Here is a 12,047-nt window from a genome sequence, read left to right as displayed (position 1 = left end):
ACACCTCTCAGTTACCTCCACCTCCAAGTCAAAAAAGAGCTTAATCCCACAGGGTTAGGATTAAGGTTAGGCTCAGGTTTAGGCTCAGGTCTAGGGCTGGGGTTAACCCTGGCTCATTTTTTGGGGCACAGAGCTGAGAGGACCCTGCTCCTGCAGCAGCTTTGACCCCGTTAGGAGGAATTTGACATTTTGGGTGTCAAAAGTGGCTCCAGAGGAAGCTGAAGCAACCTGGTGGTGAAGCAAACCCGGGGAGGTCTTGTGTTAATTGAGTCTTGTGTTAATTGTGTCTTGTGTTAATTGTGTCTTGCTTCAGCTCTGCTGCTTTGGGGAAGCTTCTGGAAAGTTCCTTCCTGGAGCTGGGCGGTTTCAGGGCCTTGAGTCACCCTTGGGAAATCAGCTCTGCTGCTTTTCCTGCCCCAAAAAGGGTTTGGGAAGCTCCATCGATGCTCCCAGCCAGCTTTTCCCTCTGGGCAGCAGCTGATTATTAACTAATTACAATTTTTGGGGCAAATTTGGGGTGTTCTGGGTCAGGGATTGGGGTTGTTTCACATTCTTGTCCACAGACAAGTTTTTAAGCCCAAAAGTTAATGTGTCCACCACCGTCTCTGGAGCAAAAATGCCCTAAAAAGGGTTTTCCTGCAGAAAACAATGCTCATGCCTCCCCATCCTTCCTGCCCACCACCACAGCTCAGCTCGGGACCCCTGTGCAGAGTTTCCAGGTCAAAAAATTTGATTTTTTTCCAGTTGGAAACCAAAAATCTCACAAATCCTGGGTGCAACCCCAACCTCTGGGAGTCACCAGCAGCTGCTGGGGTGAATCCCAAATTCCCAGGCCCCCACCCCACCCCTGGGAAGCTGCAGCCTGCCCCAAAAGTGGATTTAGGAAAGGAGGAAAAAGCCACAGAGACACGGGAGAGCTTTGGAAACTTTTATTTGGCAGCAAAACCACGGTGCTGGGAGGAAGAGGAGGAGGAAGAGGAGGAGGGAGGGAGGGGTTGAAGGCTGGATTCAGCTCTGGAGCCTTCTCCAAGCTCCAGGATTCCTCCTGGTGGGGAGGGAAGCGGGGGCTGCCTCAGTGGTGGTGCTGGTGTTGGTGCTGGTGCTGGTGCTGGTGGTCCTCCACCTCGTGCAGGTGCTCGTGGGTGGCACAGGTGACACGGGTGACCAGCAGCATCATCTCCCCAAAGCTGATCTGGGCGTCCTTGTTGACGTCCAGGTCCTTCATGATCTGGTCGATGGTGGCCTTGCTCTTCACGTTCTGCGGAGGAGGAGGAGGAGAGGGCAAAGTGAGGGGAAAATCCCCTCGTCTCTCCCCTGGGTGGAAAAAACTTTCTTTTGGCTTTAGGATGGTGAGTTCCAAACAGAAAAATGGGGTTTGTGGGGTGTTTGTGGTGTGGCTTCCAGGGGGAAAATGAGATTTTGGGCTGGTTTTTGCAGAGAAGGGGATGAGAGCTGTGAGGGTTCCTTCATGGAGAACATTTGGGACGGGGTGGTTGGGCAGGAGAGCAGAGCAGGAAGGGGGTGAACCCAAACCCTGGGGGCAATCCAGGCCCTGGGGTGCAGCCCCTCACCTTCAGGTAATTGGCCAGCTGCTTCTCAATCATCATCTTGAGCTCCTTCTTGCTCAGGGTGTCCCTGTCGCCCTCGCGGCGCGAGTACTGGTGGAAGACGTCGATGATGACGTCCATGGCCTTCTCCAGCTCCGAGAGCGGCTCCTGGCTCTGCTGGGCCTGCAGGAGAAACGGTCACTGCAAAGAGCCAGGAAAATCTGGGATAACCAGGCCGGGTCTGGGAAAATCTGGGGAGGAACGTTCCTTTCTGGAGCTGTTGGAGGCTGGAGGAACTCCTTCTCCAAGGAGGCTGAAGGACCTCGCAGCCTCTGTGCCCTGCAGATGAGAGCTCAGAGCTGATTTGGCCCCAAAATGGGCCTGGTCTAAGCCTGGCTGTGCTGATAAACCAACCAGAGCAGCTGATAACACCCCAAAAACACACAGCAGGTGACAACACCCCAGATATTTGGGATTTTTCCACATTTGGGATTTTTCCATATTTGGGATTTTTCCACATTTGGGATTTTTCCATATTTGGGATTTTTCCACATTTTCTTCCTTTCCAGGGCTCTTTGCTGATGCCAAGTCACCCACGGTGCCATTCCTGCCCCACTCGTCTCCAAAATGTCCCCACCCCTGGTGCATCCCAACATCTCACAGCTTGCCAGGATCCCTGAGCTTGGGAAAAAAACCTCCAAAATCACCAAGCCCAACCTTTGACCCCTCACCAGAGCAGAACACCGAGTGCCACCCACTCCTGGCAGGGCTGGCTGTGTGACACAGGGCACAGGTGGCACCAGGACCGTCCCCAGCCTGCAGCAACCAGCTGTCCATGAAAGACGATCCGGGCGTGTTCCCGGCCTGGCACAGCTCCAGGAGCTCCGTTCCATCCGTGCCAAGGGTGGCTTCTCCCCACCCCAGGTGTGCCCTGAGCTGCAGAGCCCAGGTGTGGCTGAAAGGCACATTTTGATTTCGCTTTCCAGGGCTCTGGCCCGGCTTTGTGGCTTTTTTGTGTTGTCGTTTCTCGGCTTTGTGGCACAGGCCCAGCGCGGGCCTGGAAGCTCCGAGCTGCCAAGTTTGGGAGTAAAACGAGATTTTCCAGCGTTTCCTCATTAAAATGAGCTGCCTGCTGACTCAGCACACTCATCTGGGGTTTGTTTGACCTGCCCAGCTCGGGTTGGTCTCAGCCACGGTTGGTCTCAGGTTGGTCTTTGGCCTCCTTGTTTTGGAGGCCAAAACAAGGCCTGGGGCGAACTCAGGAGCTCCTTTCAGCAGGAATTTCCTCCTGGAAAGGGCAAGGAGGGTTTGGAGTCCCCATCCCTGGAGGTGTCCAGGGAAGGGCTGGACATTGGTCTGGGTGACCAGGTGGGGACACATCACAGGCTGGACATTGGTCTGGGTGTGGGGACAGGTCACAGGCTGGACATTGATCTGGGTGACCAGGTGGGGACACATGACAGGCTGGACATTGGTCTGGGTGACCAGGTGGGGACAGGTCACAGGTTGGACTCGATCTTGGAGATCTTTTCCAAGTGAAAGGACCCCGGGATGCTGGGATTCCATCCCCAGCCCCCAGCCCTGGCTGCAGGGTGCTCTGCTTTCACAACGGGCAGGTTCTGCTGTGCAGGACATCCGGGGACATCGGGGACGTTTCACAACGGGGTGTCCGGGGAGTTTTGGTGCAATTTCAGGAAATCTCCTTGGCTCACTTTGATCACCCTGGAGGTGCCAGGGGGACAAGGATGGGGGACAGGGGGTTCCAAGGTGGCCTGAGCCAGGGGTGACCCCCAGGTGTGGGGATCCATAAACCAGAGCAGGAACAGCCCAGGATCTGCTGGGAGGTGCTTGGGGACCCGCAGAGACACCCCGAGGTTGCAAAGAGTTGCAAAATTCTTTCAAAACTCACTTTTAGGGGCAGGAGAGTGGCTGGTGTGCGGAGAGGGAGCAGCAGCTTTGTCCCCCCCGGGGTCCATATCCCAACACCCCAATACCCCAACTTCCCAAATCCCAAATCATCATCAAGCAGAGCGTTTCCAGTGCCTGAGATGCAGGATTTGGGATTTGGGATGTTTGGGTACTGCAGTGTTTGGATATGGAAGTGTCTGGACTCCACATGTCTCCCCGAATGGCAGAAAATCATCATTACCATACCCTGAAATCCCAATATCCCAAACCACAGGATTTTGGGCAGTTTTTTTGTTTGTTTTTTTTTTTTTTTTTTGCTTCATGAGGATTTTTTGGCATCCTCAACAAAACCATCACTGCAGATGACCCCACCCACCCCTCTCTGTCCCTCCTCCCACCCCCTCGACAACGGATGAGGAGATGGGAAAGGCTCAGAGAACTTCAAATGATGCTTTATTGTGCCAAGGGGCTGCTCCAGGCAGGCAGGGAGCAGCCAGAGCCCAACTCCCAAAGCTTCCCTCTCCCATTTCCCATGCCAGGCTCAGTCCTTGTCCGGCCCGCAGCGCTCAGAGCCGTGGCTGATGCGGTGGGCGTCGTCGGCCAGCTTGCTCAGCACGATGGTGAACTCCTCAAAGCTCAGCTCCTTGTCCTTGTTCAGGTCGGTCTCCTGGAAGAGCTTGTCCAAGTAGCCGGCCTGGTTCCTGTCCTAAATTTGGGGACACGAGGAGGGGTCACATCCCTGCCCTGGCTCCACCCTGGAGCTGGGTGGATCCTTCCCTGCCCTGGGAAGGGTTTGGAAGTTGCAGGACATCCTGACCCTCCCCTGTCTCACCCTTAGCCTCAAATTAAACCCCAGAGGGGACAGGATTTTGTCCCAGATCCCTGTGGGTGTGGACACAGTGGCTTTTGGGAGAAATCAATTGGACCAGGCCAATTCTGGGAATCACCAACGATGAATTTGCATCATTTTCCAACTTATTGAGAGGAACATTAGATGTCCCAGAACCCTCAGAGCTGAGGCCCAAGAAGCCCTTGAGGAGGTTGGTGAGGCCCTCCAACAAAGACAAGGACATGGATGTCACAGACATTTAGGAGAAAAAATGCAATTGTGTGGTCTCAGCTTTCAATGGGACACCTCAAAGAGGGATCCAAATGGATTTTCTTATCCTACAGATCTCCAAAACCAATTTTTACAACATTAGAAATGACAGCTGGCATCATAATCAGAGCCAGAGTGAGATTGCTGACAACGGCAGGCAAAGATTTCACAATTTATCTGCCCTTGAAAAGAGAACCTTTTGATTGGACCTTGCAAAAACCAGAAGAATTGCAAATTGCGTGGCTGGACCGTGTCTGATTCACTTTCCACCACCACACACAGCAGGAGGAAGAGCAGGGGTGACCCCAAACTGGGTGTGATAGAAACCCCCCAGTGCCCCCCGTGCCCCAGGGGCTCCTGAGCCCCATCCCTGTGGGGTTGCCCCTCGGGAACTCACGCAGGTACTCAGGAAGGACGGCGCCTGCTCCGTCAGCAGCGTCTTGAAGTCGTCGATGCTCAGGAGGTCGATCTCGCCCTGGCGGACGCTGTACTGGTGGAACATGTCCACGATGGTCTGCAGGGACTTCTCCAGGGTGCAGTTCCCCGGCAACTGCCGGCTCCCGGCGTGGCTGTGGGTGCTGGTGGACATGGCTGAGCTCTGGAGGGACCTGCAAGGGTTGGGGACAAACCTCGAAGTTGAGAGGAGCCAAAAATCAGCGGGAGCTGCACCTGAGCCGGGGGGCACCTGCAGCTTCTTGGTGTGGAGCAGAAAATTAGGGGATTTGGGGATATTGATGGGTTATGGCTCCAGTTTGGCTTTGCCAAGGAAGCAGCTTGTTCCAACCCAAACCCTAACCCTAATCCTAACCCTAACCCTAACCCTAACCCTAACCGTAACCCTAACCTGGAGACATTTTTTGGGTGAGGGAAGCAGGGTCAGGCCACTGGGGCACCGCCAACGAGGGCGTTTAGGGCAGAGGGCACAGAATTAGTGGTGCCCCCACCAAAGATGGCACCAAACTCCCATTAATTTGTCCTCGTTTTCCAACCCAAACCAACCTCCTGCTCTACCCCGAGGAGAACCCATCGCCGTGGGCTGGTGGATCCCAAACTCATCCTTTTCCCTGCAAGGACCATCCTGGTCCTACTCACCCTGGTCTCCAAGGAGAGTTTGCAGGGGATGGATCCGTCGGTGTGACCCAGGAGCCTGGAGCAGCCCTTTTATACCTGTCTGAGGTCCTCTTTCATCAGAGCTGGTGACACACCTGCCACAAGCATCGGCTTGAGTTCACATTTCCCGCACCTGGAAATTGCCAGGTGGGAACCCTGAGCCCCTCCCAGCCTCATTCCTCCACTCAAGTTCCTGGTTGCACCCACCAGGCTTTGGAAATGTTGTCCTTGGCCCCTCCATCACCTCTGACAGGGCTCAGGGAGGGGAAAAACCCTGGCTTGGTCACACCTCCATGTAGAGGGCAAAGACGTTTGGGCAGAAGTTGCCAAAACTTGGGGAGTTTTGCAACACGACGAAAAATTTGCACACTTTCCTTCTGCCATAGGAGCAAACTGGGCTGTTCCACATGGAAACAGGGATAACTTTGTCCCCTGGGTTAGTTTTTAATGTGATTTCTGTTTTCTACAACGCCAACTGGTTGGACACTGCCCAAGACAAAGCAGCATCTGTATTTTATAACTTGTTTTCCAGAATATTTTCCATTGTTTTCTACTTGTACTCTGCTCTTGCTCCAGAGATTTTCTGGAGGAAACTGGGCACAAACCCAGGAGAAAATCCAAGGCCAGGGTCTTTTCTGGCTGGTGCAGGAACTGCTGCGTGTTTTGCAATTGTCACCTCTGCGTCACCCGTGTTAGGGACAAGGAGGAGCAGACAATGAGAAGGTTTAAAAATCAGACAATTAGAAGGTTTAAAATCAGACAATGAGAAGGTTTAAAATCAGACAATGAGAAGGAGGAAGAGGGAAGGACCAGCCGAACCAGGGGTGCCCATTCCTGTTTGAGGATGCTCCTGTGTCCCCGGGGCATTGCACGGATTTATTCCGGTATCCCTGACTCACTTCATTGCTCCTTTTGTTTCCCGGCCCCGCTCCTTGCAGACTGGCACACATCCCAAACTGGGATGTCAAACTAGAGTGTCACCCATCCCAAAATGGGATCCCAAATTGGAGTGTCACCGATCCCAAACTGGAGTGTCACCATCCCAAATTGGGATCCCAAACTAGAATGTTATTGATCCCAAATTGGAGTGTCACTGATCCCAAACTGGAGTGTCACCCATCCCAAATTGCACCCTCGTCCCCCAGCTGGCAGGGAAAGCCTCTGGTGCTCTTGTGCAGCTCCCACGCACGTCCCCTTTCCCAATTTTCCCAGTTTTCCCCTAAAACCTGTGGGGAAGCAGCTGGCGATACCCAGCCCTGCAAGGGCAGCGATGCCCGAGTGACATGGGGGTGGCAGCGAGTGACATTTGCCTCAAGGGACAAGGGAGGCTCTCCAAATTCAGAGCTGTCCTGTGTCACCGAGGTACCACCCAAACCCCGCTGGTTTCACCCGGGACAGGCCCTGGTTTGGGCTGATGTTGGAGCCTCCTGAGCCCAGGGGTTCCCCCCTCAATGTCCCCTCACTGACAGGTCCTGGAGCTCTTCTCCCCTCCTGTTTCAGCCCCTAGGAGCCCACGGTGGCTTTTAGGTGTGTGGTGACCTGGGGGACATGTCCCAAACCATGAAAGGTTTGACTCGTTCTGCAGAGCGGCCGTTCCTCTGAGCAGCTCCCAGGATGGAGCCCCCAGAGCCCCTCGGCCTTGTTCTTTGCTCTGATGGGGCTGCTGGATTGTTTTGGGGTCACAAAAACATGTCACACACGCCTGGGAAGTGGCGCCCCTGGAATGCAGCACCCCTGGAATGCAGCACCCCTGGGATGTGGCACCCTTGGGATCTGGCACCCTGGGGATGTGGCACCATCCGAGTGTGGCACCCCCTGGATGTGGCACCCCCAGTTCCAGGGCTGGGTCTTGGCAGAGACCCTTGGAAGGACCCCCCCCCCCAACTGTGTTTCACTTCTGGCACTGCCTGGAGCTTCACCCTGGAATCTGACACCCTCCAGGAGCCCACTCGCCCTGTGCTGCCCACTGGGACCCCCCAAAACCTTGTCCTGACCCCCCTATGCCCAGAACAAGGACCCTCCCATGCCACTCTCCCCTTCCCATTGCTATTCCCCTTCAACCCCCACAGATCCCAGGACACGGAGCACAGATGGGTTTGGTGCTCAAAGGAAGGGATTTTATTTCAATGCCACGAAGGAGAAGCGGGTGACAAAGGTTTGGTTACAGGGCTGAGGCTCCTGGGGGGACGCAGAGTCCCATGGCTCGGCCACCGTGGGAGACGGCTCCGTTTCAGCGACGGTGGCTGTGCCCATGCCCGTGGCCATGCCCATGGTCGTGGTCGTGGTCATCACCAGGACCCTTGTGGGACCTGTTGTGGGCATCGATGGCCACGAGGCTCAGCGTGGTCAGGAACTCGGTGAACTTGAGGCGGCCGTCGTGGTTGCCGTCGGCTTTGGTGAAGAGCTGCTGGATGTAGCTGTCAATGGTCGTTTTGGGCTGTGGGGGGAGCACAGTCAGCTCGGGGTCACTCACCCTTATCCAGTGAGGGTTGAACCCCAAAAAACCCTCCTTCTCTTTGGGAAGCTCCCAAGACAAAGTTCTGGAATGGTCTGCCCAAGGAGGTGGTGGAGTCACCATCCCTGGATGTGGCACTGGGTGCCAGCGTTTAGTTGAAGTGTTGGGGCAGGGTTGGACTAGATGATCTTGAAGGTCTCCTCCAACCCAGTGATTCTGGAATTCTGTGAACCCTCCCCATCCCCAGGGATCCCTGGAAGTGCTCAAGGATGAGCTCTGAGCACCCCAATCCAGCGGGAGGTGTCCCTACCTAGCATCCACAGAATGAGAGGACCTCCCAGGCCCATTCCCGCCCATCCCATCTCATCCCAACCCATCCAATCCCACTGATCCCATCCCATTGATCCCATGCCATTGATCCCATTCCATCCCATTGATCCCATCCCATTGATGCCATCAATCCCATCCCATTGATCCCATCAATCCCATCCCATTGATCCCATCCTATCCCATCAATCCCATCCCATCCCATCGATCCCATCCCATTGATCCCATCCCTTCCCCTTGAACCCATCCCATCCCATCCCATTGATCCCTTCCCATTGATCCCATCCCATCCCATCCCAACCCATCAATCCCATCCCAACCCATCCCATCCCATCAATCCCATGTCACTGATCCCATCCCATCCCATCAATCCCATCCCATTGATCCCATCCTATCCCATCAATCCCATCCCATCCCATTGATCCCTTCCCATTGATCCCATCCCATCCCATCAATCCCATCCCACCCCACGTCTCCGGGCTCTCACCGGCACCGTGTTCCTCAGGAAAGGCTCGGCCGTGTCCTTGAGCAGACTGGAGAACTCCTCCTTGCTCAGGTAGTCGTCCATGGGGTGCCTCATGGCGTACCGGTGGTAGACGTTGACGGCGCATTCCAGCGCCAGCTCCAGGTCAGTTTTCATCCTGCTGGGAAGGGGAAAAACGGCAAAATATCAAACAGAACCCCAGCACAGGCACCGGCCGCTCATCAGGAAGGAGCTGCTCACCTTGGAATGGGTCTGGGCTCTGCAGAGGAAGGAGCAGGAGGATCGGGTGATGCCGAGCTGGGGATGGCACCTTTTATACCCTGCTGGAGATGCCAGCCGTGCCAGCCTCGGTTCCCGGCAGGGCAGGAACCTCCAGGAGTTGTGCAAGGCAGCTCAGCACGCCCAGGTGAGGATTTCGGGCTCCTCACCCCATCCAGGAACTGTTATCGAGGGAGGGGAAGCCCCAAACTCGTCAGGCAAACCAAGGAAACACCAAAAATGGCATTGGGGGTCAGCGATGGTGCAGGAGCTTTTCTGGAACGTTTCACAAGTGTTTGATGGAGATGGTGGAAGAGGAACTTCTCCGGGTGGGGGTCTCCAGCTGACCCTGGTTTCACCCAGTGGTTTGTCACCGATGTTTTTGGTGAATTTGGCTGCTGGACAGGTGTCGGATTAAGCCCTTTTCTGACTCACAAATGGGGCAATTGAGAGGCGTTTGAAAAACTTCAATTTCATTTTGTCAGGCTTTGAAAATTCTCCTCCAATTCACTTCCCACAGACAGGTGCCAGGGTGGCCAGCACATCCCACCCCTCCCTGAGGACATTCCCCATGATCCAGGGGACAATCCTGCTCTGTGGAACTCTGCCAGCCGCTCCTGGAAGGTGGCACTTCCCGGCAGCTGGAATTGCTGGATAACCATGGGCATTGGCCAACGCTGCCCACCCCCAGCTGTCCCCCAGCTTTGGGGCCCCCCCAGTGCTCCCAGTGGAGCCCCCCCAGTATTCCCAATGCCTAGAATGAGCTGAAGAACCCCAAGTGTCTGGAGGGGGGTGGTGAGGAGCCTCCACCCGGAGGTGGTCACGGAGGCTTTTGGGAAGTGACGGTGACAGTGGTGGTGAAACATCTCCCGCCAGCCTCCTAATCCCAGGAACTGCTGCCAGAAAAACCCAAAATTGCAAAAGAGGGAGACAAAGGGACGGGGTTTGGGATGGGGACGGGCGCGTCCTCAACAGGAAGGGGACACGCGTGGGCTGGGCAGAGGGACACGGGTGACCCGGCAGGGACACGGGTTCAGACAGGCCTGGGGATGGCAGAGGGCGCAGGTGAGCCACGTGGGGACAGGGACAAGGACAGGTGAGTGCCATGGGGACAGGGACAAGGACAGGTGAGTGCCATGGGGATGGGAGGGGGACAAGGACAGGTGAGTGTCATGGGGATGGGAGGGGGACAAGGACAAGTTTGTGCCATGGGGATGGGAGGGGGACAAGGACAAGTTTGTGCCATGGGGATGGCAGAGGGCATGGCTGGGCCACGTGGGGACAGGGACAAGGACAGGGGAGTGTCATGGGGACCAGAGAGGAACAAGGACACCTGTGTGCCATGGGGATGTGAGAGGGCGTGGCTGGGCCACCTGGCGAGGGGGCAAGGACAGGTGAGTGCCATGGGGACAGGAGAGGGACAAGGACAGGTGAGTGATTCAGGGTGGATCCCTGTGAGGGGGGATTGATTCAGGGCGGATCCCTGACAAGGGAATGGATTTAGGTTGGATCCCTGTGGGCAGCATCATTCCACCTTCAGATGGCCACAGGTGAGGAGTGGGATTTTGGGACTCCCTCTCACCTGCCCGGGGGTGCAGCCCCATTCTCTGGGGGTTCACTGATTTTGGAGGAATGGAGAATTTTTTTCCCTAAATCTTTTTTTTCCCTAAATCTTAGACTCCCGGGATCCCGGAGGTTGGAAAAGCTCCAAGATCATCAAGTCCAAGTTGTTCCCAATCCCCACCTGCTCACCCAGACCAACACCCAGGAGTTCCCTGGACACCTCTAGGGGTGCCCACTCCAAACCTCCCTGGGCAGCCCTTCCAAGGCCTTTCCAGGAGGAAATTCCACCCCACGAGCCCCCCCTGAGGCCGTTCCCTCTCCTCCTGTCCCTTTGTGTCATCGCTGGAGCATCCCCGAGCTGAGGATGACGGCGGTGGAGGGGGCGCAGCCACATCTGGAAGGGGCGTGTGGCACATCTGGAGCCAGCAGCGTGACAAAGATTTTCATTGCGAGGGCAAAGGGCAGCGGGGGAGGAACGGAGCGGCGGGGACGGGCTGGCCCGGGGCACCGGGAAGTGGCTGCTCCGCAAGGCCGCACCCCGGGCAGGAACGCGAGCGGTGGGGAGGCGACAATCGCGACATCCACGGGTGAGGGACAGAGCCCGAGCTGGTGTAATTCCAGCTCGGAGCTGTTCTCGCATCCCTGCGGGATGTCAGCGGCTCCTGCGGAGGAGCGGCCGGGCAGGGCTGAGTCAGCCCGACGTGGCTGCCGGGGAGCGGCCCCGGGGGCGGTTCGGGAGGCCGCGGGGGATGCAGCATCCACCCGGGCAGAGCGAGAACCAGAACCAGAGCCAGAACCAGAACCAGAGCCAGAGCCAGCCTGGGAGTGGCTCCGGGCGAGGTTCGGGAGGCCTCGGGGGATGCACCCCGGGCAGAGTGAGAACCAGAGCCAGAACCGGAACCAGAGCCAGAACCAGAACCAGAGCCAGCCTGGGAGTGGCTCCGGGGGTGGTTCGGGAGGCCGTGGGGATGCAGCATCCACCCCGGGCAGAGCCAGAGCCAGAGTCAGAACCGGAACCAGAACCAGAACCAGAGCCAGAACCAGAGCCAGAACCAGAACCAGAGCCAGAACCAGAACCAGAGCCAGAGCCAGAACCAGAACCAGAATCAGAGCCAGAACCAGAACCAGAACGAGAGCCAGAGCCAGAATCAGCCAGAACCAGAGCCAAAACCAGGGCCAGAGCCAGAAAGAGAACCAGAACTACAGCCAGAGCCAGAGCTACAGCCACAGCCAGCCTGGCATCACCCCCAGCTTCCCCCAACCCAGGCAGAGATCCCTCCCCCGGGTCAAAAACGC

The 12,047-nt window shown here is 56.4% G+C and overlaps 3 protein-coding genes across 3 annotated transcripts; all 3 read right to left on the bottom strand.

The window, feature by feature from the left end:
* Window positions 1-914: 914 nt before the first annotated feature.
* LOC121353529 (protein MRP-126-like) lies at window positions 915-1,745 on the bottom strand (the record flags this gene model as incomplete). Its single annotated transcript, XM_041467428.1, has 2 exons — window positions 915-1,258; window positions 1,572-1,745. Coding segments are annotated over 2 exons (360 nt in total), but the record flags the coding sequence as incomplete, so codon positions are not given.
* A 2,251-nt stretch (window positions 1,746-3,996) lies between these two features.
* LOC121353572 (protein S100-A7A-like) lies at window positions 3,997-5,915 on the bottom strand. The gene is made up of 4 exons (XM_041467494.1): window positions 5,872-5,915; window positions 5,647-5,759; window positions 4,952-5,162; window positions 3,997-4,161 (listed from the first exon to the last, which is right to left on the bottom strand). The coding sequence occupies exons 3-4, from the start codon at window positions 5,141-5,143 to the stop codon at window positions 3,997-3,999; spliced, it is 357 nt and encodes a 118-aa protein (XP_041323428.1). The 5' UTR covers window positions 5,144-5,162; window positions 5,647-5,759; window positions 5,872-5,915.
* A 1,979-nt stretch (window positions 5,916-7,894) lies between these two features.
* On the bottom strand, window positions 7,895-9,086 carry LOC121353528 (protein S100-A9-like). The gene is made up of 2 exons (XM_041467427.1): window positions 8,934-9,086; window positions 7,895-8,101 (listed from the first exon to the last, which is right to left on the bottom strand). The coding sequence occupies exons 1-2, from the start codon at window positions 9,084-9,086 to the stop codon at window positions 7,895-7,897; spliced, it is 360 nt and encodes a 119-aa protein (XP_041323361.1).
* Between the last annotated feature and the right edge of the window lie 2,961 nt (window positions 9,087-12,047).

This window comes from Pyrgilauda ruficollis, unplaced genomic scaffold, assembly GCF_017590135.1.
Source record: "Pyrgilauda ruficollis isolate IOZ18807 unplaced genomic scaffold, ASM1759013v1 scaffold208, whole genome shotgun sequence".
Classification (NCBI taxonomy): domain Eukaryota; kingdom Metazoa; phylum Chordata; class Aves; order Passeriformes; family Passeridae; genus Pyrgilauda; species Pyrgilauda ruficollis.
This window is presented reverse-complemented; position numbering and strand designations above follow the sequence as displayed.

Bases quoted from the DNA above. Each gene is read 5' to 3' on its own strand.
- LOC121353572 (XM_041467494.1), bottom strand. From the start codon at position 5,143: ATGTCCACCAGCACCCACAGCCACGCCGGGAGCCGGCAGTTGCCGGGG. The intron at 4,162-4,951 runs GTGAGTTCCCGA...CCCCAAATTTAG, and splicing joins CGTCCTTCCTGAGTACCTGC to GACAGGAACCAGGCCGGCTA.
- LOC121353528 (XM_041467427.1), bottom strand. From the start codon at position 9,086: ATGAAAACTGACCTGGAGCTGGCGCTGGAATGCGCCGTCAACGTCTAC. The intron at 8,102-8,933 runs GTGAGAGCCCGG...CTCCCCCCACAG, and splicing joins TCCTGAGGAACACGGTGCCG to CCCAAAACGACCATTGACAG.